Source organism: Charadrius vociferus, unplaced genomic scaffold, assembly GCF_000708025.1.
Source record: "Charadrius vociferus isolate BGI_N301 unplaced genomic scaffold, ASM70802v2 scaffold263, whole genome shotgun sequence".
In the NCBI taxonomy this organism is placed as follows: Eukaryota; Metazoa; Chordata; class Aves; order Charadriiformes; family Charadriidae; genus Charadrius; species Charadrius vociferus.
In genome coordinates, this window is record NW_009647769.1 from 856,560 (window position 1) to 881,052 (window position 24,493).

Genomic DNA, 24,493 nt, shown 5'->3' on the forward strand with positions numbered 1-24,493 from the left:
GTGAACATAAGGAACCACTGTGCACACGTTATAACCATGTGGCCACTGATGCAGCGCTGAGGGCAGTAAGGACAATTTTTGTCTAGGCAGAAGACACAGAGAAATGTGAGTGAAGTAAGTTCATGCCTTGTGGTAGATGATGCTCAATCCCACTCTTCAGCAGAGGGTGAGGGAAGCAGGGTAAAGATTACAGACTAGTGATGCTCAACTCTGCATGCTGGAAATCAACTACAGCACCAAAGGGCCAGCGTTATTCGTTTGACAGTTCATTACGCAACTGATAACCCACCTGATAATGGAGTATCAAGCAGAAGATGAAGTCAACAGGGCTTAGTCAGACAACTCCTACCCAGTCCAGTTCCCCAGTGAGCAGTGAGTGATGTAAAATGCAGAGTACGGAGCCCGTTTCGCCCTGTGACAATATAGAGAGGCAGGCATTATAGATGGACTGCCTTCAGCCAGTATCCGTAAGTTAACAGCGTCTTTTTCTCTCTCTGAGAAAGAAAAAGGGGGCAAGACCTGTCAAGCTGGGAGGGAAGGGGTCTGACTTGCTGTCTTAGATGTAAGGCGTATTTAAGGAAGTCCATCTAACGCATTACAGTAGCTGTTGTGAATGTAGCCCAACAGAGACGAGGTTGCAGGAAGCAACATCTGGCTTAGAGTGAGGTTTCCCCTCCTCTGCCCTGCTGAGACATGGGGAACCCCCTCGGAGCCGCAGAGGTCGCAGGGCTTTGTGCAGGACCCTGCAACCCCCACCGCAAACCCTCGGAAGTGTTCCAGAATCCTCTTTATCTTAATAAACAGGGTAAAATCCCACTAGCAGAGTACTTATTTGACCTGAGGGGCTACCGCCAAGCTCAAATCACTGCCACTGAAGGTTAGGGAAATGCTCGCTGAATGTTGCTGTGCTGTACATTTGATCTCCCATTTCTCCAGCGTCTCCCGCGCTGAGAGGCTCACCAAAGCTGGCAGTTGATATTGTAGCACTGTAGGTCTAAAGCTGACAGATCACTGCTTCAGGGCGAACGCGCTTCACGCGGCGGAGTTTACTCTAGCACAGGGCTGGTGAGTAACCTGAGCAGCAACTGCTTCGGAGGTCTGATTTCCAGCTCATTTAAGTCAATTTAAAGACTCGTTACATTTGATTAGCCTTGGATCGGTCCTCAAGCAGGGACGTGTTCTCAAATGCTTTGAACAGCATTTCAAGCTGACAGTTTATACGAATGCTTAACTGGTACAAACGCCGCGCTGAGCCGAAGGGCTGAATGTCAACAATGTGGCATGCTGGTGCAGCTCCTGGGAAGGAGGGAGCTCACATCACCCTGCGAGTCGGATCCGGTACTCCAGCAGCAGCTGCAAAACATCACCCATCAAAAAGGCTGTTCAAACGGCGAGGTTTGACTCTGGTGGCCAAATGCTGAGCATCTGGCTGTTCCTAGGCTGCCACAGCAAACCCTCCTGCTGTGCGCCTGTCAAGTTACCTGTGCACGCTCTGGATGCTTCAGTGGGGTGCCATCAGTAACTGGCTAACGCACAGCCACGCTGCTCTCCCTTTAAAATTGTTGTTGGTTTGGACAAGAAAAAAAACAAAACAACAAAGGCATGGGATTGGGAAATCTATCTTTCTGCTCAGAAAGCCAGTTTTGAGACGGAGAGCAGCCTATGGCCAGAGAACTGAGAACACGCTAATTTCTCCTTCATACCCGCAAGGCGGGTTAAAGGGCATGTAGGGTTGGGCTCCTTACGGGACAGTTGTTTTAGGACTGACAGTCCTCTGCCTGAACCTACCTTCTCTCACTCCATCCTCCACGGGCAGCATCTCCTCTTTTCTTGTTGCTGCCCAACAGCATTCCCCTGGTCCTTGCAAACTCCCTGAAGAGACGGTTATCCTAACAAATGCCAAGCAAAGCCTCTGACTCATTCTCGCTGGCTCGAGCCCTGTCTCTGTCGTCAACTGGGGTTTCAACCCAGCTCTGAATACTTGCAGCAGTGTGTAATCGCCAGTTTGTGATCTCTGGTTTTAAAGCACGAGCAAAAAAAACCTAACATTAACTTTTGTACTTCACCATAAGGTTCTCTGGGAACCACCAGACGTTGTCAAGCCATTTTATTTTTTCTTTTTGTTCGCAAAACACATATTCATCAAATAAATTTGTTGCTTGCTGGTTTTGTTCATAATTTATTTTGAGCTTGCTGTGGTAGTATTATTGTGAATTTACATTAAAAAAAAAAGTTTAATAACTTTTGATTAGGGAAAGGATGGGTGATTCAACAGTTCTCTCAATGCCTTTTACAGGTGCTTAAATGCTGCAGTAACATTTCTGTGAGGACTAAAATTTGATCATCCATTTTCTGTGCCCTCCCAGTAGCATGCCCTTTTCTACGCATTTCCTGCAAATATTTGTACATTACTGTTTTGTTGGTATAAATATCAGCAGAAAGAAAATATCAAAGTCTCGAATGATGGAAAATGCCCCTTCAATTTTAAATTCACTCCAAGTATTCAGCATCATTTGCCCTTTCATGCAACCAGCTAAAAGAAACGCCACCATATGACTTATTTGAGCAACTACGACGAATCAACACAGTTCAATAATGACTACCAGAAAAACGATGAAAACTGCTCACAACTTGAGCTTTGTGTTTTCTAAATGGGAAATGACTCACTAATTAGGACAGACAGTTGAGGATATTGGACATCGGATACTTTAGGACATCATAATCTACTAGTACACGGTCCACAAGGTGAGAAAGGCTACATCAGTGGCATTCATCATGTATGATGCATGAAACGTGACTGCTTTACACAATAAAATCTATTGGCTATTCCTGTATCACACCTTCACTAATACGTGCTTTTCCAGGGTATTTTATGTGTATTGTACACACATATATACAAAAAACAACGTATGGAAGCACTTCCCAGGAATTAGACAGGAATGTGTTCCCACAAGTCAGACTTGGGGCACTATTCCCTCCTGCTCCGTGTGGAGGGAACACGATTCCCGCTGCTCCTTCCACCAGAAGCCAACGGATTCTGCAGATCCTGTCCCGCACACGCCCCTCCTGCAGGGCTGCAATGAGTCACTCAGATCACCAGCTTCTCAACGCTTAAAGTACTTGCTTCATCCTCTTCGTTTGAGCCAAAATACCCAGGGAGGTCGATCATCTGCTGCTCTGCCTCCGTTAAGCCAAAAGTAGTATTATCATAAAAGGCAAACTCAGGGTCCAAGGGGAAGCTCTGGCACTTGTCCCTTCGGTACTGGGCAGGGCTTACACTCAGGCCCCTCTGGGAATTATCTTTGCCTGCCAAGCCCGTTTCCTTCCGCCATGCGCCTCTGGAGTTAGGTGAAGGGCCCCTCTTACTTCGGCTAGTCTCAGGCTTATCAGCTGCCTTCTCCTGACCGGCAGGCTGGCGGTCAGTGATGAGGTCCAGCTTCTTTACCGGAGGACCTGCCCTGTGGTGGCACTTTGCGCCATGGCCCTGCGGTTCACACCCCGGCACAGTGCTGTGGGGCTGATCCAGCTTTTCACAAATTGGATTAGCGTTTCTTGATTTTGGCCGCATCCTGTCCTCCAAACCCTGGTCCCATGTTCTGGTCCTGGAGTTGTAGAGAGGCGTCTGTCGGGGGGTGAGGGTGGACATACTTCTCTCTCTGAAAGGCCTGGCCTTTTTAGTTTCATGGAAACTGGCTGTTCTTCTAAACTGCGGGTTTCTGTGACTGCCCCTCTCAGGCAAGTCCCCTCTGTTATCTTGGTGCTTGAAATGAGCTCTTCTTATCAAGGTTTGGGTAGGGCTCATTGCAGGATTGGCCTGTGAGAATGGAAAATCCAGCCTAGCATGAGAGCCTTCCCCCAGGAATTTGGGCTGGCTGGCTGGCTGGTCCAGAAATGGAGATTTGATCCTAAATTTGTTCGCCGCTGCCTCCTCTTGGTTTTCACCACTCAGGGGAAGCATTGTGGTGGCACCAACAACCGTGTCCGTGAGGGGATTCTGAGAGACGTGGTACACCTTGGTGGTCTCAGTCAGGCCTTTCTTCTTCATCTCTTTCAGCTGCTGCTGTGCCAGGCGGTAGCTGAAAATTGGAGGGATTATTTTTTGGGCATTTGGCTGAAAGTTCTCACTTCCAGAGGCATCATCTTCTTGGGCAAATTGCAGGCTTCGCCTGTAGGTCAGAGGAATGTTGACAGGGGCATCCCCTCCCTCAGCAAAGCTGTCCCGCTGCTTGTTTCCTTGGCAAATGTTCTCTTCATCAGAGTTTTTGCGGAAACCGGGGGAATGGACAGAATTTCGGCGGACAGCAGCGCTGCACTTCTGAGCTCTGCAGAGCTTCCTCCAGAGGGTAATAAGAACAGTGGCGAAGATGATGAACAAGCATAAGGAGATACCTGTGATGGTGACTATATTATTCGCTTTCTCGTCCTCTCCTGGCTGGACAGAAGGTGGGGTGGGAGGCTTGATAGCTGTAACAAAGAGCACACAGGTCTGTCAGAGTGGCACTGTCCCCAGCATTTTGCTATTTTAGGATGGATAGTTTACTACAAGGGAAAAACAACCAAATAATATAGTACAGAAAGTGAAAATGTGCTTATCGTAGAGGACTTACTACTGATTACTTCAAACTGGCAGGAACAGACCTACTTAATCTATACCAAGGCTACCATGGGCCTTTTAAATGTAATCATACTTCTGCCTGTCCTGCCATTTCCATAAGGCATTCCTAAATATGTGTAAAACTGGGTAAGAATAGTTGCCCTCCCTTATGAAGTACGTTAAGATCCCCTGGTGAAAAGCACCATAAAAGGGGTAAAAATAACCCAACCCAGGCTACTAACTACTTCAGGTATCACTTTAAAATTATTTTTAGGATAGATTAAGTGGGTGTGAGAATTGCAGTAAGTCTGAAGAGCAGAGAGGCAGCGCTAGCAGGGGCAGTGGAACTTTTCTAAGCGGTCCTCTGACGGTGCTTCTTCCACCACCGCCTGGTGTTGCAGCCCCAAAGGACAAAACCTTCTCCCCCACAGCAGGCTCCTAGCTGAAAAGGCAGCCATTGCTCTGGTGCCCCTGGCATTCTAGTGTTGACACTCTTATGTCATGGACTGGAGATGGGCCTTCAAACGGGGAAAAATACCCTGCAAACCTGTAATGGGAACATCTCAGAGTTTTTGACAGCCCAATTTAAACCTCTCTCCTGCACGCTGCCCCCCACTACAGACAGCTGAAGCAATGAGAGATTAATAATTCTTTTTTTTTCGGACAAGGCCTCCAACATTTCAGTGGCAGCCCTGAGCAGAAAACAGCCCGGTTGATGGATGAATTGCTTCAGCAGCTAATTTTAGTGTTAGGTAGCACTCATTTCCCAACTTCTTGTGGCTAAATATCAGCTTCATAAGGCCATGAAAATGCTGTTGGAGGACAAAGCTGCTCAGTTGTGGTTGACAAGAGCTGGAAACAAAGCTCTGAACTCAAACTGAACCACTAACAACCTTATCCCAGTCTCATAGTTTTATCCAGAACCCAGAGCCTTCCATCATGGTGATGGACAGTCTGCTGTAAAACTTTCCGGGTGCTCCTGCCGGCACCACAGTGACTATCCAGCCATTGGAAACGCATCTGCAGAATAACAAGAAGCAGACACTGTGTACTTCCCATAATCCAGAATAACACTCATTCAACAGCGAGCTGGTAGCACAACTATTAGGTGTGCAGGATGCACAAATACACCAACAAACACAGGCCAGAAGGTCTCAGGCTGCTACGATGACAGACGTGAAGGCTGCTGGGTGGACATAAGACTCATTTCTTTGACTCAGGTCTTTCTGACAGCCCCAAGACCTTTGAAAAAAGCTGCCATGGGATTAACCTTGATCTTCGTGTCACTCTGAGAGCTCGACATCAACATAAAGAACAAGACCACTGCCTGCTGAATCTTTTTTGGAGGATCCCTAAAGCTTGCATTCAGCCCAATGCTATCATGCCTGGAGCATGGAACACTGGTGTTCTGAGGGCCTGAGCAGGGAGTGAACACACTGACCCCAGGGGAGAAGGGAGGACCAGCATTTGCCCTGTTCAGTACCACCAGAGCAGAACAATTTATTCATTGCTCATCCTTCTCTCAGTTTCACAGCTATTTTCTAAAGACTCCATTTTCTATCTGTAATGCACACTGTGCCGTATCATTTGGAATAGAAAGCTGACAGCTAATAAACAAGGAGGTTTGAATCAACACTTAGTCCTAGGTTTGCTTCTCTCCACTTCATCTACTCTGACTGTGTTCTGGTTTCGTTTATTCAGCCATTTGCTCCATCTGCTGGACTAATGACTGCAAACATAATTATGCTGAAAAAGAGCTTTCCTGCTTCAGAAAGGTGCGGACAGTCCGGGGGTGGGGAGGAGTGATACTCCCAGCCTGAGATCAGACAGCAGATGAACACCGTAAGATCACAGTGTCATTACTTCTCGAGCAACCTAAGATTCAACGAGATGAAACCATGTAGGTGATTCTGTAACAAGCTGCCTGACGTGGGAGCATAAGGATTAGAAACCACGTGCAGGAGAGAAGTGAGGTAGTTCCTCCAGATGATCCCATGGCAATGGGTGCAGATACAGGCCTCCTGTGCATCTGGGTTTTCTACATATAAACCCTCTTTATTAACCCAGAGACCCCACTGTCTGACCCGACTGAATTTGAGGATTCTCCAGACCTTCTGAGCGCTGTCAGACAGTAACTCCAACCACACCACCATGGGCAAGTGCACTATGTATGCATAGGACAGCTATCCTCTCTGGAAAACATCATATGCCTTACACAGTTGCACACCTGCATGGAAAGAGTGACACCTCCAAGAAGCACCAGAGAAGCCTGTCACTTCTGTGCGTGTAAAGCAAGGTGCACCCAAATCACATGTCCACGCGCAGAGAACCCCTCTGGGAAGCTCTGTGCACCAGGACTGCTCTCTGAGCTCCAGAGGAGTGGGGTGAAACCAGCAGGCAAGGAGCCAAGCCAAACACTGCTTACGGAAATACTTCTCCAGCAGGTAACAGGAGGCATGGAATAGCACAGCTCAGCATCAGCTTTTAGAAAAACACCAACTACCCCACTGCGTTTTGCTGGTGGCATCACTACCCACAGCAGCCTGACAGTTTGGCATACAGAAGACAACTAGCCCTAGAGCAGGACATTAGCTTTAAGCTGGGCCCCTAAACATCAGACACAAAAAACCAGACAGCGTAACAACAAACTGTTAAAACATCCCAAGTGCTGCACAAACACTGACAAAAAGCAATCCCTGGCTTGATGGAATGTAATTTTTAATATTTTCCCTTCACCCAACCTTTTGTTGAATACCAACTCATTTCTTACAGTGCTCCACAATACATTTCAGTCCTGCCTGTATACTTTTGAGGTATTCATTCAACAAACACCTTGAAGCTGGTTCAAGCTAACACCTCCATCAAAAAGGAGTCCTCCCCTCTTCCTGCTCCAGCTACACATTCTCCCCCTCTGCTGCACTTCCCTTTTCAGTGGCAAGGGCATCGCAGCGGTCAGGTGACAAACACCCCCCACACACACCCCCAAACTGTCCATTTTTTAGCTGGCTCCATTCCAGTTCTCCATGCTCTACTTTCACCAGCAGCCAACACAAGCAAGGGCGTGGAAGCAGCCAACGCAAGGGGGAAGGCATTGCTCACTTTGTAATAGCTTAAATTATCTGTTAAATTACAGCCTGAGAGCATAGGAGGCTGCACATGCCCTGGGCACCTTCCCTGCCCCATGCCTGCCCCCTCTGGCACCTGTGGGACATGAAGGCATTGGAGGATCAGCCAGTTTTTGAGCAGATGGACCTCCAGGGCCCCTTGGCATCAGCACCCTCCTTTTCAGCAGGCAGTTTGCAAGAAGCAAAAGTTTTGCATGGACTGAACACCATCACCCCGTTAAAACAGACCACTTCTCCTGCCCCTCACGCTGGCTGCAAGCACCCAACTATGGTGCTGGCACAGCCTCATCCAGCCTCACTGCGGCTGCTGTAACCCTCTCTCACCTTACAGCAGGCTCAGGTCTCCTGTATCCGCACCCCCTTCCCACCTGCCAGCACCAGCCAGCCTGCCCTCTTACTGGCCAACGGTGGTGGCATGCTGGAGCAGGGGGAGACCTGGCACTGCCGCCTCAAAAAAATCCTGGAGTGGGACCCCCACACCGCGGCTCCCAGCTAGAACCAGTCTTCCTTTAATAGGTTTCCACTTCTTAATAGGTTTCCATTGCCTGGAGTCTTTGTCCTTTGGTACTGAACATGCTCTGCTAGCCCCAAGATCCCTCTCCCAGCCCTTCCCCACCCCTTCCATGGCACTCACAGCATGCAGAAAACTTCTTAAGCCTTGGAGCTCTATTTCCAGCTGTCCCACAAATGCATGGAGGCTACTGCCCTACTCTATCAACCGCAGGAATGTGACACCCACCCGACATCAATATGACCAAAGGAGAGGTTGGATGCTTCCATTTTACAAAGCCCTTCTAATAACAGGCCCTTTGCTTTTGCCAGGGCAGACACACGACCACAGGGAAGAGGACAGCAGAGCTACGTACACAAACACTCCTCCAGCGAACACAAGGAAGTCTCCCTCGGTGATCCAGCGCAGCCCGGTTTTACCGGCGAGGAGGTGAGGCACTCTCGGAAGCGCTCCCGGACGCCGTCCCCGCAGGTGACACTGCAGGGGCTCCAGGGCTGCCACGGGCTCCACGTTTCTGCAAATACACAAGCTCACAGCAACGAGGAATGTGTCTGCCTCCTTACCTTTAGAGAAACAGCCATTTGTCTTCTCTCATGTAAGAAAAACAACAATAAATAACCAAATAATGAAAATGACACCACCAAAAGAGCAAGCAGCACCCAGGGACCTGCTCCTGTTTCCATCAAAGTCTGGGGCAACGCTCCCACTTTTTTTCTCCTTTTTTCACTCCAGTGCCAGCCAGCGACACAGCGGTCAGTTAACTGAGGCTGGCAGGACCTGCCTGGAACAACAGCAAATGGAAATTAATCCACAAATCTTTGGAATGGGTTTGTAATTTATATATTAATCCAATTCCTGCCTGACAAATAGTGCTTTTCCAGCAGGTTAACTTCATTGACTTAAGCATAGTTACTCCTGATTTATATGATTGTGAAAAGAGGATAAGCCTACAAGGCCTAATGAAACGGCAATATTGGGTTTTCTCTTTATTATCTTCTCAGCACACAAACGTGTTATTGACTCATTCATTTGACAGCTTACAGGTCCCTTTTGTTTTATTGCTTATGGTTAGGCAATTAACGCAAGATGAAATTTTGCAGGTTCATTTATTTATTTTAAGTGGAGGCAGGCTCATATTCTAATGCTACCTCAAATATTATCATTTTTTAATATGTCATGAAATCCCTCTTTTGCTTAGGCAATATCCTCATTCAGTGTTCAACACTCAAACTTTACAGCAGCAAGAACCCAGAGAGAGAAACAGACCATTCCTGCCCATATCTGACAGCTGTAACACTGAAGCAGGACCACAACTTTCAATTCCAAACCAGTGCACAAGTCCAGGTGTAACCTTTAAGGACAGATACCCTGGGGACCCTCCTGTGGGTCAGTCGACTCAGTGACCTGGCTTTGAAATGTGCCAAAAAGAAAAACAATAGACCACTTATTCCATTTCACCACTCACAGACAGAATGGAAAATCAACTAAATCACAAAATGGAGATTAGATTTGCTAAAGTTTGCCCTTTTAAATAATTTATGGTGTTGCAGTAGCCAACACAGGTCACAGTCTTTAATTTTCTTACACCATTGCTTTGCTGCTAGCATGCCACCGAGCTCCCAATCAGTGAACAATTTATGATATTAAAGCACTAGACAGTGTTGCATGACTGGAAATGGCTTTATGATTTCACGTTATATTGGTTGCTGTATTGCTCATAGCATGTTATTATTTTTAAAAGTCTTGAACAAAAATAAATACAGCTGTGTTTTAATAAACATGAAATTTTAACTGCTTTGGGCCCTGTCCTACAAATTTTTGTGAGCACGCCAGCACGAATAACATGAACGCGAGCAGCGTAACAGAACCAGTGGGGCTGCTCTCCTGCGTGCAGGTACTCACCTGCATTGCAGGATGGGGCCCAGAGGTTTTGAGCTTACACTTGTGCTGTCAGCCAAGGCTGTGAAGCGTGTGTGGGCACATACTCACGCACATCTGCGTCCACGCATGTTCGAGTACATCTGCCTCGCCTAATGCACAGGAGAGATGGACACGGCGAGACACCCCGGTGGGGCTGCGGTGTTAAGACCACACAACACCAAGTGACCTCCCTGGCTATTTGCCACTGACTCCACCACAATACTGCGATATCGGTGATCCCAGGATGTCTTTCACTTTGTGCTCTTTGTGCACCTCTCTGCTTTCACCCCTCTGTCTCTGGAGCTGGAAAGCTGCTACAGCAGGGGAGAGGAGCCCTGAGCTTTTGCACTCCTCCTCCAGTTTGCAGCTGCACCAGTTCCCAGTAAAGTGCGAAACAGAGTAAAGTGTGTGGTGTTGGGAGGAAAGGGAGTCAGGGAATACCAAGGAGGGGGGAACTAGGAAAGTTTGTTGGTTTAAGGAGTCCCTCAAATGTATAGAGCCTGGACAGCTGCAAAATCACATCAGCTAGCAAGCAGAGCTATTAGTGAGAGCAGCAAGAAAAACAGCCATCATCAATAGTTAATCAGGGGCCCACTGATCCCTCCTTCAAAAGACTTCAGAGTATCACTGTATTTGGGGATCTCACAACACTTTTCTTCATATCAGTATTATTAAAGACTCCAGCAGCATCCCTCACCACTGGCAGAGGAAGGTAGGCTAGCTGGAGAAGCACCCACCTCCTTGTAGACTACTTTATGTCAGCAACTTGGTGAGTCCCTGCCATAATTTCCAGTGCATGAGCTAGCTCATTTCCCTCTCTCCACATTCCCTGATCATTTAAACTTCTGTTAATTATAGTCAGATATAGAGCCAGACCCAGAAAGGTTCTAGTTGCCTCCAGTGCTACCACTGGTGACCGTGGAGGGTGCTCGGCAGCCTCCGCATTGGTGTCTGTGGGCTTCAATGTACAAGAATATTTAGAATGAATAATTTTCTAACTTCGACATCAAATCTATGATGTGCCCATTGCTCCAGGGCACTTTGCACTGACTTCAGCTTCAGCTGAGGGCAAAGAGTTCCTTAGCAAAAACACGTGGCATCCATAGCTTTGGGGCTGAGAATATGTGCCCTAAGCAGCAGGAAAAACTCCACCTCCCCGAAAGATTTAAAAGCAGATTTAAATTCCTGCAACTTGCTCTGCAACCTCCTGCAATTACCAGAATGTAAAAGAAAATGAAGCATAGTTTATTCTCCCCCAAGGAAACGAAATGATTAACCTCCATTTAAGACAAACAGATCCAAAGCGCCAGGGGATAAACCAGAAGGTATGCACTGCAAACTAGCTCTAATAAGTGTGAATTTTTTCACATACAATTGAGGAATCAATTATCAACGTGAAGACATCTAACTGATGAGTTGGTTTGAAATAGCTGACAGTCGGCAGATCTGCCAACATGAAAGATAAATGCAATTAACTGTGTTAATTGTTGCTCTGCATAAATATCTCCCCTCAAATTTCTGTGTTCGTAACACTTGGAGCGTGCAGCGGTATCCAACAGCGCAGTCAGCAAGGGATGCTCAGCATCATCCTTCCAGCCTGACGCATGTGATAGTCCTAAACACTCCAACAAGACCAGTGATATGGGACAAAATCACTAATTATTTGCAGGCTCATGTAAATGCCTACGCTAGCCTAGGGGATTGCAGGGTATTTGTGGAAGATGAGATGAGTTTTAAGGTCTTGAGACTGGGTGTACACACATTGTATCGGTGTTTGGATAAGACCTGGGAAAAGACCTTTCTCACCCATTCCACGTTTCTCTATTTTCATGGAAATGAAGCCTAGGTGCACTGAAATGGTGGCATGCTCCAACAGGTTACTAATTTGGGCAACGAAAGGACGAGGATCCCTTTAAAGGAAGAAAACCTAGACTTCGCCTGGGCAAATTACAGTCTTTTCCCCACAAACAGGCATCTTTAAGAACTGCAGAGGCACTGCCTAAAAATTTTTTTCAGAAGCTAAGAGCTATCCCAGTGAGTCCATAACACTCGATTTACTCCTAAAATGCTGGAGGTGTGGAGAGGAAGCATTCACTGACACAGGAGAAGCAGATGGGGCACAAACCAGTCCTGGCACACCCAGATCCCCTGCATCTGCCTGTTCCCAAATAAATGCAAGCCAGGTACAGTTTCAGGCAATAGAGCTAATTGGTTCCCAGATTTTCCTACAGATAGGCAGGTCTGATTCATACAGTCTTATTCAGCTAGCAAGAATTTGATGGAAGTTGTATATCCCTGCCTGACCCCTAGATACTTCACTTACTCCTCTCCTCCCTTTCTGACCATTTTTCTCTTCAGAAGGTCTTCCCCTACCTTCTTCTTTCCCTTTGCTGGCAATAGCTGCATTTCTTATGCCCTGCTGACCTTCCAATAGTTTTTTTGACAGCTGGCAAAAATCAGAGGAACAAAATTCATCTCTGGTGTCGGCAAGTGCAAGAGACTTCACTGGGAGTCACACCAAAGTTGAAACCAGTCTCCAGAGCGTAACTAAGAACTGCAAAAGAAAGTTAATTAACACTGGAAATATGAAGAAAATATGCCCGTTTCTATGCTGTAGCATTACTGACTAATTATATCAGTCTTATTCTGAATGTTTCAAGTGGGATACAGGCTAGGAAATGAAACATTGTTCTAAGAAGTGCAGAACTCTCACTGCTGGGCACACTTAAATCCCAGATGAACAAAGCCCAGGATAAAGTGTTGAAAAGAATGAGCCTGCAATGCATCTGTTGCTGGGTAAAATGATCTAACAGAGCTTCCTACCTCAGACATTCAAATAATCTGGTCAAACACAGGGAAAAAATTAGCTGCATGACTTTCTCTGAGTCACCTGTGTGAAACAGTTAACACCCCACTGAGATGAATGAAGTGACTCACACCTCAGTGTTATTCTTTTACAGGTTCTCCAGTTAGAACCTACAGAAAGCTGCACAAGTGCTGGCTCACATTTAATAGATGTATTACCCACCTTTAATAGATATATTCACAGTCTTAGACAGCACAAGCTTTTTTGCAACACACATTCTGAAGCTGATGACGTGCTGGAAGAGCTGCTGTCCTGGCCTGCTCAGGGCCACCAGGAGCCTTCTCCTTCCTACTCCGGACACAAGCCAGATCCCTGTTCCACAGGCTGGACTAAACCTGGCTGGGATGAGGAGTAAAGAGCAGGACTGATGAAGGGTCACGAATATAACTGATTCCTGATCTATAGAAAATGGGTGTGGCAAAACAATCTTCTTTTATCTCATCCTCTGTGGTTTGGATGAAGATAATTTTAATGATTTAGGAGCTTTGATCTTTTACAAGACGATATCTCTGCTTCGTAATAATAGAGCCTATGCTAAATGAAGTAAGAACTGGCTGAGTGACAGATTTGATATGCAATTGTCAACAGAAAACCATCACCAAGTGGGAACGTGTTTGGAGAAATTCCAAAGGGATTAGCATAGGCTCAGTGCTGTACAATGCTTGCCTACTTGACACAAAAATAGATATAAAACCATTACTGAGAAAATATGTCACTCCTGTGATGATATAAGTAGATAGTGCAGTTGTACTGAGCAATGTAGGTTACTTGCTAAGTTAGCATAACTCAAGCAAATTAGATTGTAAATCAGGAAAATGTAAAACATAGGAAGAAGGAATACAAATTGTACCTGCAGGATGGTAGACTACATATTGACTACATACACAAAAACACCTCAGGAGGAGTTTACAGGGTAAAAGTTATAGCAAAATTAGCTAATGCAAAAGGTGGAAATTAAAGCAGAGGAACAGTAAGTAGTTACTCAAGGGGCATTGGTAAGAAGGATGTCAGAACACAGCACGCAAAGCTGGTAACCCTGTCATCAAATAAAAGGACTGTTTAAAAAAAAAAGGAAATTGAGCCAAAAAGAGCCAACAAAATTAATCAAATCCCAAAGAAAATACCTTCCAACTAAAGACTTAATCTTTTCAGTTTATTAAAAAGAACACTGAGACTATCTGGATGGACTGAGATGATCTGGATGTGCAAACACCTTCGCAGGGGGAAGACAGTGGATAGGAAACAGCTGTCTCCTCTAGCAGAGAGCAGCTGAGTAAGAGCCAGTCACTAGAGGATGAAGCTGGATAAGCTTTAGTTATGAAAGACAGAGTTTCCTTTAAAAAAATAAAATAAAATCAGAGTATTGAGCGAAATTAGCAGAAGTGTCTCTGTTTTGTGGTGCCTTCAACAAAAGACTGGATAACTCTCTGGAGGACAAGTGGCAGTCGAATGCAAAGACTAGTTGTGGGATTCAACACCGGGGTAACTGGATAAAAAGTGACGGCCCATGCGGCATGGGAGCCCAGACTAGAGGATTTATCACCTCTCCTTGCCTTAAACTGACTGAGTTCAGGAAGTCCAAAGCAGAAAATAAGTGACTTGTAGAGAGGTGCCTGTTGTGCAGCAGCCATACGTTTTATGCGAGCAGCTAGCAGGGATCCGGGTCTACGCACAGTGCCCTGCAGCAGGGCGAGAGATACTTCTGAGCCCAGGAGAGGGCTTTCTGAAGCAGCCGGGAGGAGGATGGCCATCGCAGGCAACACAGGTTCACTCTGCCTGTCGTGGCTTCAGGCTGATGCACCCCTCCCAGAACACCCTGCTCCTTTCAAATGCTGCCTGCGGGCTTTGAAGTCTCGCAGATACGGGCACCAAGTCAGATGTGCTGCAGTCTAATTAATTTCAGGTTGACGTTTTATTTACGGCTACGCGGTGTGGTTTCACTTTCATCGTCTTTGTAGATTTGACACTTCTAACTTGGCAGCTATTGACTTAACTCTGTTCTTCACAGGCATAGCCTGATTCTTTCGACTGCAGTTGTAAGGATGGTGCTACGGGGGAACCCAAGGAAACAAAGCAGATTGTAGGGAGTCATTGCTTAAGGTGCATCTCATCAATTAAAACAGTCAAATACTGGGCACAGAAACATATCTATGTCATATCCTAGGTATTCATCTGTCAGGGTAATTATCTAGATCTCATCAGTGTAACATACCACCCAAGCACGGAGAAAGAATTAGAATTCTCTCTTCCTTTTCCCTTGAAAATTATGTCCATTACGAAAATAATGCGCTTTCATTTTTAGATAGACTTTCTTATGCCAAAGGAAGAGAGAGAGTGCCAACAGAGAATGCAGATGGGAAGTTAAGATGAAGCAAGAACTACGTACCAAGTTTGGCATATGGTGAAAATAGAGGTCATTTTTAGTACAAAGCATTAATTAAAGAGCTAACAGTTTTAGAATTCATGAAATAGTACCAAGTAAGACCACATGACACTAGGAACCTAATTAAGGTAGGCTGTGTCTGGACTGCGTGCTACGGAGCATGTCCTACACTCCTGGTCTCCTGATGACTCCACTCAAAGACCTGCCCATGAAGCGCAATGACCCTTTTCTGGCTCGAGTTCCTACACTTCCTTTTCAGGGAGACCAGGGTGGGGAGGTGTAGAAAACTGTGTACATCTCAAACCTTTCAACCCAAACTCTTTGAAGTGTTCACATGGGAAAGACTAATTCATTACGTATGGACACAAGCCTACTCCAAGTGAGAACATTTACTTTTCTGTTCCAGGGTGTAGGCAACACAACCAAACCCAACCCAACCCCAATCCCCTCCTGCACATACAGCCCATCCCCCACTGTGGTTGCCTTCCACAAATGAGGGATGAGAACGACATTTGGCTCATCTCCTTCCTCTGCCATGCTACTGTGATTTGTTGACTCTGCCAAACCGTGGACTGACACCTCTGAAGCTATGTTTGCATAAGATGTATAGATATAAATAGAATAGATATAAATAAAATGTATAGATATTCCTTAAACAGGGCTGAGGAATGGGTTCAAGCTCTATCTTGTGATTGTACTTAACTGTGATCACTCCTTATCCATGATCATTCATGCTCCTGGACACAGTTTTGGCTTCTGCCAACAACCACTCTCTTGGTTATAGCTCAAATGACTATATGGACCACAGACTGTCCCTAGTTGGCAGTCTGTATGATTCTAATCTTTTCTGGGAGGAAAAGTTTAGCTATATGAATGTGACCTATGATCTGCCAGGTGGCCTCATGGGTCAGAAAATACACCCTGGTCTGTTTTGAGCAGCCACAGAGACATGTCTTGAAAGACTGCTTGAAAAACCTGCAAGCCGTCCAAGTAACACAACAGTGTCTTTCACTGTGGCCAAATCCCGATTCATTTCACCAAAATTTATGTATCTAACAGGTGGGATTCTAAACAACTACAGCAAATGGGCTAAAGAGAAAGAGACTGAGGTGAGGATTCAGCCTGTATATCTTCTATACCCTTGAATCACCCTTGTGAGATACCTGTCTCTCTTGACTAAAAACCTAGACAACTACTTAATGTTGCACCCTTGGCTTTTAGATACTTAAATGTCAGCAAGACTAATCCTACCTTTAGTGTCTCCAATGGACCAGATCTGCTGCAGTAGCTTCTTATCTCACTGAGAGGGCCAAGTTTCAGTTTTACCCAGGCTAGACAGATGCATCATTCATTCAGAATACCCCAAACGGTTTTGGTTGGTACTTAGTGTTAACTTATTGCAGTTTTAAGCTACCACAGTGGCATTTGCTACCAAATGTCGTTGTGTATGCCTCTACAGAACAGTCTACTCCATCTTGTTCCCATCTGCATATGATATTACAACTGTTTTACCTGGTATAGGAGACCCAACAAGTAGCTATTCAATAGGGGACACCACAATAAAACCTATTTATCATTACCCATGTTGGCGGGAAGAGTGCTGATTTTAGCTAACAGAGGACAAACATCAGTACAAACCCATATTCCTTTGGATCATCATACACTCCTTAACTCTTGTTGGGAAATGGCTTCGGTTTGAGAAATTAAAGAGGTCAAAGCAGTATTTGTTCCTCCCCACATCAAACAAAGTGCAGTTAAATTCTGTCCTGTTGTCTCCGGGGTGAAGGGTGCTTTCATACAGCCAAGTTGTTCTTTGACTAGGAAGCTTAAGAGCCTCTTTATAGACGACAATTTTTCCACTGATAGAAGTGCACGGTGGAGAGACTATGAAGACCTGAACCAAAGTTTTGCATGTTGCTTCTGGTGCCACAACCAGTCTGTATCCAAATTTGTGGAGGAGATCTATGGGTCCTATGGAGGCAATGACAGAATGTGTTTCTAACGATTTCAGCAACACAGTGATGTATGTTTCTTGACCAACAGGTGGGCAATCAAACTCTACCCACTGGGACCTAGAGAGTGGGATTCCTTTGCTAGTTCTAATGCCCAGAGTCTCATCAGAGCTTACTCTTCTGAATTCATAAAGAGTGCTGGTGAATATCACATCCAGTGAAACCACTGTCTTGTTCATGGCACACAACTGCTCGTTTGTAAAAAGTCCAACTTGAAGGGAGTTCCCAAGCACCTCTGAACTCTTGTTCAAATCAATGTGAAATACAGGCCATTCCACATGAAGGGTGGACACGCTGCTTCTGCTCCACTGGGCAGCACTGCCATTATCGCTGGGAGAGACCATTCTGAACAAGAAGTCCCCAGCACTCTTGAAATGGAAACACTCAAACTCTACCAGCCCCTGGGACTGATTTGCTGGAAGCTGTTTTCTTGCAATTATCTCGTTGGTGCTGGCATCCAGCAGTAGGATGGACAGATGCTCTGCTGACACATTACCACCGCTATTGTACTGATATTCCACAGACACTGTATCATTGCTGAAGGCTACATGACCTGGGTGCTCCAACAGGAGATACTCCACTTCGCCGAGAACTGAAAGGAAAACAGTTTCACAACAGTATTAAGAACCAAGTGATTGTTTACCTACCCTATGGAAGAAAACAAAGATTTATAAAGTGGATATTTAAGAAGTGGTTCTCAAACTTTTTAAAGTTAATCAGTTCACACAAAAAAAGGGTCCCAGCTACAGCAATTAAAGCTCACCACCTCTCCTTTGTGCAGGGATGTGGTTTGGAGCAGCTCAAAGTCCACTGCAGTAACATGTTCAGGAAGGTTAAAAACGAGGTTTAAAAAAAACATCTAAACAACAACAACAAAAAAACCCCAAAATATTCACAGAAACTTTATTTATCAGGATAGATTCTAAAACTTCTCAACTTCTTTCACTTACAGATCCTTAAAGTCCACTTCACACTGGCCAGCTGTTGTTTCACTTACTTTAGCCATAATTTAGCAAGAAAGGGCAGTAGTTTCTTAACACAGAAACATGAAAAATGTCCCTCAAATTAAATAAAATAGGAAGTCTGCATGATGCTTTTTGAAGCCTCTTCTCTTGCTCTGTCTTATGAATCTTTCATTTTGCTCATTTGCATCACAGAGACACTTGAGTGAAAGAGCTGAAAATAACAGTGATGGTGACTGCAGCACTTTTCTTGTCTCAGATGTGGTGCAACATGTCTAAATGACATCATTTCATTATAAATGGCGCAGTCTTTTTAAATGCACTTCTTGCATGACCACGATTGTGCAAGTTGCCAAATTATCCTGAGACATGCTGTAACTAGTGGGGATAGATGATATCTAAAGCAATGGATTGGGAAGATCACATTTCGGTTTTCAGCTCTGCTAGATTTTCTGCATTGCTTTAAACTTAAGGATTTCAGACATAGAAAGGTTATCTGAGAAATGGGAACTGCATACATCTCTTCCAGATACAGAATGTGCTGTGAGACATCTTTATTTAATTAATTGTCTGGGAAATGGCTTTTGAGTCCTGGATGGAAGGTGCTACGGAAATGTAAAACTTCAGTTAAAGCAATCCTTTCATAAGTAGTATCAACTAACAATACTTTGACTTGTTAAATCTGTTACACATGTCTTAAGATTACCTCAAAGAAAGCTTTGCTGGAAAAACACTGCAACTGCCAAGGCAAGCACTCAGCAGTCAGGAGTAGCAGGACTCATCTCACATAATATTAGACGCCTACCACTCTAAGCTTCAATTTGAGTTAGTCACCTTGGATTCACTTTCTTGTCAGCAGGGAAAATTTTCAGGAAGAAATTCATCTGACCAGCTATAGACATTTACGTCAGGGTGAGGTGCAGTGTGCACTACAAGTGCCTATTACTCTCCAGCCACTATAACACATGCTTAAAATACCCAGCTCTAACCACATCCATAAAGTCCGAATGAAGGTGGCACACAGAGCCTTACACATATAAATCATGCATAAGCTCTTACATATATGTACTATAACTCAGTCTTTAATTTGCATGACTCAGTACTACTTTTACCACAAGTCGCTGCTTCATTGGCAGATGGATGGTGCTCGTTACCAGAGGGCTCTTTTGTTCTCATTCTTCCATGGGTGGTCCCATGTATTATTGACTGCACACCATCCAAAATCTATCCTGATAACACAGAATTATTCATTTCCCCCATGGACTCTTCTATTGTGCTCTTATCATAGTATATTAGTGCATTAGAAATATTAATGAATTTATCTTTCCAATATTCCCGAAAGATGAGAGGATGTCACTATTCTTGTTTAGTGTGTTAGGAACCAAGGCACAGGCACAGAGGTGAAAAACTGTCAAGTATCAACTAATTGTGGATGCCCTAAGAAACCCAGGACCTGATTTTAAATAAAATGGTCCTTCAGACATCCAAAGCAGGATCCCATTGATCCCAGCTGTGGTGAACACATGGCAACCCAGCAAACCTGATCTCAACTCGGACGCTCAGAGAGTAGGAAACAGACCCTGAATGCCTGTGAAAAAATGGCGCTCTATGAATTGCCCAGCAACACATGCTCCTTGCTTTCCATGTTTTAGTTTGGTCATCTGTGCCTGTTCCTATTTTCCAGTCCTGTTCCTACCATCGCTTACTGTTAATATCTCTTGGGTACTATCCTAACTCTGTTACCGTTACCATGGTTCTCCAAACTCCTGCCCTCATCTCTTTGTCTTATAGCTCTTCTACCTTCTCCAGTTCCTTGGGCCTGCAATTAACTTCAGCAAGTTCCCACCTTTGTTGCTCACTGCTAGCATGACAGCAGAGAGCACAGGACAAGCAATTCTAGTGCCCGATATTACAAATGTGGGGGAACTCTGCTACACTGGGCTGGAACACGCACAGTACTGTGTCGGGCTGGCAAGAGGAGCCAGTAGGAGTTGGGGCATGCTTGACCCTTCAGAACAGAGAACTTCATCACTAACTCATTTACAAGGACTTAGATCTGGGCAAAGTCTGGCCAAATCTTCATAAGGACAGCAGAAATCATGTCCCAGGCCACCCTGAGCACTCTAACAAACATGAAGTTTCCACAACTGTGTTAGAGTCTCCCAGTGACATGGTTGCCAGTTGGTGGTTTTGGTTTCTTTGAACGTGGGCAAAACAATGCATTTCTCTACAAAGGAATTGGCTAGATTCAACTTAGCTGAAACATAAGGGAAAAAGAAATCAGACCATGGCAAAAACCCAGCATGAAAAATTTCAACTTCACGCTTTAAACTTACAATAAAAACATTCAAGTGATAGTAATGAAAAGCATTGATGTTTGTACCTACTACTCTACTGTCCTTACTCTCTTTTATGACTGTCTTGACTCTCTTGCGCTATTTTTTATTTGCAGTGGCTCAGATGAGGAGAATTAACACCACAGTGTATGTGTGTGGGAGGACTGGAGAGAGGCCAGGGAACTGCCACGTAGCTCCCATCAACCCTAATGCACATCACTTGGGAAGCAAGGAAAGTGAGCATTACTGGAGGATGCTGTTACAGCATTACAGAGCTCTGGCTGGTGCACCTCAGTTCACAGCACCCTTTCCCCCATCTTTGGTTAATAACACAGAAACTTTGCACTCTAGCACAGCCCACATAGCAGTTTTACACGATGTTACAAAAAGGCACCAGTCAGAAGTAGCCAGCTTCCACCACAAGCTCCTTGAGCTGCCCTCCAGCCTACTGTGCGTGCATGACTGTCAACATACCAAAACTTGGTCCCAGTTGTTCGGACAGCCAGTCGGGGCAGCTTTCAATGCATTTGTATATTTTGGTTGTTATTACAATGGTCTCCCGTTGAATGGAGCCTGGCTGTGGCGTCAACAACCTGCCAGAGGGGTCTTTGCAAGAACTCACGCTTAGAAAGATCAAAAGGAAAATACTTGTTTTCACCAAAGAGCAAGAAGAATTATTTGAGGGTGCTATTCTGATATTTATTTATTTTTAATTGTGTTTAAGCTAACTTGGGTTGTACTGTTGGCTTGTCAGCCACCAGCAGCACACAGCTAAGAAGAACAAACACATCAGAAAAACTGATAAGAAATCAAAATACTGTTTTGTTGTATGTTAGGGCTTTTTTTTTAGCATTACAGTAATTTTCCAGAGCATACTGGACCATTTAAAAAATAGTCTTGGTCCTAAACAGAGAAGTATATGAGTGAAACAGCTATCTAAAAACTACGTACACGTGATACTTAACAACGTGTATACACAGAACTGTTTGGAAGTCATTTTCTGAATTATGGACCACTGGAAATTTAACTGGAAATAAGGCAAAATATGATGCACCTGAAGTCTGCAGCAGACATTTAGCTTTTTAACTGCACCTTGTAATTACTTACTGTGCCACGCTCTATAAAGTTCAGGAATAATAGCTTTTACCTCTGAGTCAACTAGTTGTGAATGCCTACAGGACTGGCTCACCAAGAATCAGTGGATATTGCAATCATTTACCTCACTTCTTCAGTTAAGTGAATTTAACACTTACTTTCACTGTGTTCCCCACTCAGTGCAGTGTTCCTAACTTGGCTAATTAACTTTGTCCATTAAAAGAAGAAATAGTACTAAAAGCCACAGACAAATGTCTCCACTTCTACTGGAATTAAGCTCATCTAAAAGATGGCAGTTCTAGGTTCTTTACACCTTCTAGTGATCCCTTGTTCTAGAGCAGAGATGGAGCAAGCACCAAGGCATGGGTAGCTGAGCCTACTTAGTATTCAGTCATTACCTATAATCAGATTTTTCTCAGTCATACAAGGACAGCAAACTGCATACATTTCTCTCCTTTGTAAGACATCTTCAGCCGTTTGGTGCGTGAACTACCTGCTAGCACAGCTCATTCCACAAGCAGGGACCAAACAATCCTTTTTCTATGCTATAGACATTTCAGCAGTGCATGGCTTAATCCTTTAGCATGGTTTGACAATGTACTGTAGCTGTCAGAACACTGCTTTTAAATTAGGGATGTAATTTTTGAAAACATGTATTATTTAGGAATTAAGAAAATTTCTAATTCACTGTGCAAAATAATTTGAAAATTTCTAATTCACTGTGCAATATGTATTATTTAGGAATTAAGAGTCCCATTTTGAAAATTTCTAATTCACTGTGCAATAAGGAATTAATTCCCTTTGCAAATATACTTCCTACTTAGTACATTCTTGGGAAAGATAAGACGCCATGCACAGGATGCCCCTCAGCTTGCAGACATTTTACACTTGTCTAACTTGAACTTGGATGCCTAACCTCCCTCCTTGGCAGCTGATGGTGAGGAGGTGCTTTTTCATTCCACACATCTCAGATTGCAGATGGGTTGGAGCTGCTTTCAATGTATGCTGATTTATTTGTGGACTACTCGAATGAGACTGATGGCCTCTGACTAGCTGCCTAATTTTAAATGACTGAAATTGAATGAGCATGAATACCATCCTTTGGTTTATTATATGGCCAGAGGAAATAACACCTCTGTTCTTCTCAAAAGTTCTCTAAGTGGCAGCTTAGGTCCATTGGATGGGGGCTCAATCTTAGGAGGTTGTCCATACTGTAGACACTTACAGCTCAGCCAAGCACCTTTGGTTCCTTTTATAGTTAAGGGAGAGAAACAGGTAGCTGTACGGCACGGTTAGGCCCATTCTGGTATGGATACCTAAAATAGGTCTATCTTTCATGATGTTCGTTAGATATTATAAATTACGAGTCTTACTAGAGAGCAGAGTTCCAGTAACTGCTGCTAACACAGCCAGTCCCTCAATGATGACCACAGAAATCGGTTCATGTATCGTTTATTTCTCTGAGCGAATTTACAGCAGGAAATGTTCCTGACACTCTGATCAACAGGGGCAGTTTACACAAACTGCATTTTCCACCTAAATATTGCATAAGATCTAGACTATATTACGTGCATATCAGTGGTGGCTTCTGTGGCATCTGATTTCAACAGATCATGTAGAAACAGCACCATCCAAAACCACCGTGTGAATATACATCTCACAGTTTTCCCTTGATAGCTCTAATACTCACCATAGTCACAGAGCACTACTAACAACAAATTTGAAAAATCTTTCAACATCTGTTTCATTCTGACCAGTGAGATCCCAGGTCCTTTTACTCCTCATGTCCTTCTTCAGCTCCGAAGTGCAGGCACTTTTTTTCCAAGAACACCTGAAAGCTAAAAAATTACAGCTGTGTTGACTTCGCTTCATAAAACACAAGAAGGAAGACCTCCCACTAATAAATAAATAAATAAAAATACACTATATAAATAAATAAAAAAATACACTATTAATCAACATTTTTCTTCCCTTTACTTAACAGTTACTAATACTGTATCAATGGATCTGAATAAGCACAACTACAATTCATTGCACAATAAATTTTCCCTTCTGAAATGTCACCTGAACCAGAACAACAAAGACAGGTCACAACAATTTATGTTTGCACTGCCGTGACTGCTGCTGTGTATGTCTTATATTAACATCAAGACTCGTGATAGCAAAATAACAAGTATTTTATACCAAGTGTAACTCTGACCTCAGCACATATTGATATTGGAGATTCATTGCTGCTACACAATCCGTGTTACTTACTGTCAACTGCTTTCAAGTACAAAAGAGACTCAGCAGAAAACTACCATTTTGGTCCTCAAACTGCCCTGTTACTCAGGTCCAGTAATATGTTTAGTCATCTTACTAGATTTACGGAGGATCTATAACTGCCTTTTATGTCCTTCAGACTGATCAGATGGAGAAGGTGCTAACTTCCCCTTTTTCCTCCACCATTTTTTAAGTTTGCATTCTCCACAGCCTTGGTTAAGCCAACAAAAAAAATGAGTTCCTTTTGGCAAGTTTCACAACTTTATGTCCATGTGCTTTAAAACAGTGTTTATGAGTCTCACAATAATCACATAAAACAGGTTGGAAGCACAATGGTAGCAGCGAGAACAACAGTTTGCTTCAGAAACAGAAGCAGGGGAGAATCTAAAAGGAGAAGATCTAGCTTAAGGGAACCATTCTCAAAATA

At 44.3% G+C, this 24,493-nt stretch overlaps 1 protein-coding gene across 2 annotated transcripts; it reads right to left on the reverse strand.

Annotated features, from left to right (window-relative positions):
* Window positions 1-3,088: 3,088 nt before the first annotated feature.
* THSD1 (thrombospondin, type I, domain containing 1) lies at window positions 3,089-23,637 on the reverse strand. Of its 2 annotated transcripts, XM_009882360.1 has the most exons (4): window positions 23,495-23,637; window positions 17,038-18,003; window positions 8,586-8,744; window positions 3,089-4,464 (listed from the first exon to the last, which is right to left on the reverse strand). In XM_009882360.1, the coding sequence occupies exons 1-4, from the start codon at window positions 23,550-23,552 to the stop codon at window positions 3,089-3,091; spliced, it is 2,559 nt and encodes an 852-aa protein (XP_009880662.1). In that variant the 5' UTR covers window positions 23,553-23,637. The 2 variants fall into 2 exon arrangements, with proteins under 2 accessions (XP_009880662.1, XP_009880665.1); XM_009882363.1 differs by lacking the exon at window positions 8,586-8,744.
* Window positions 23,638-24,493: the final 856 nt, after the last annotated feature.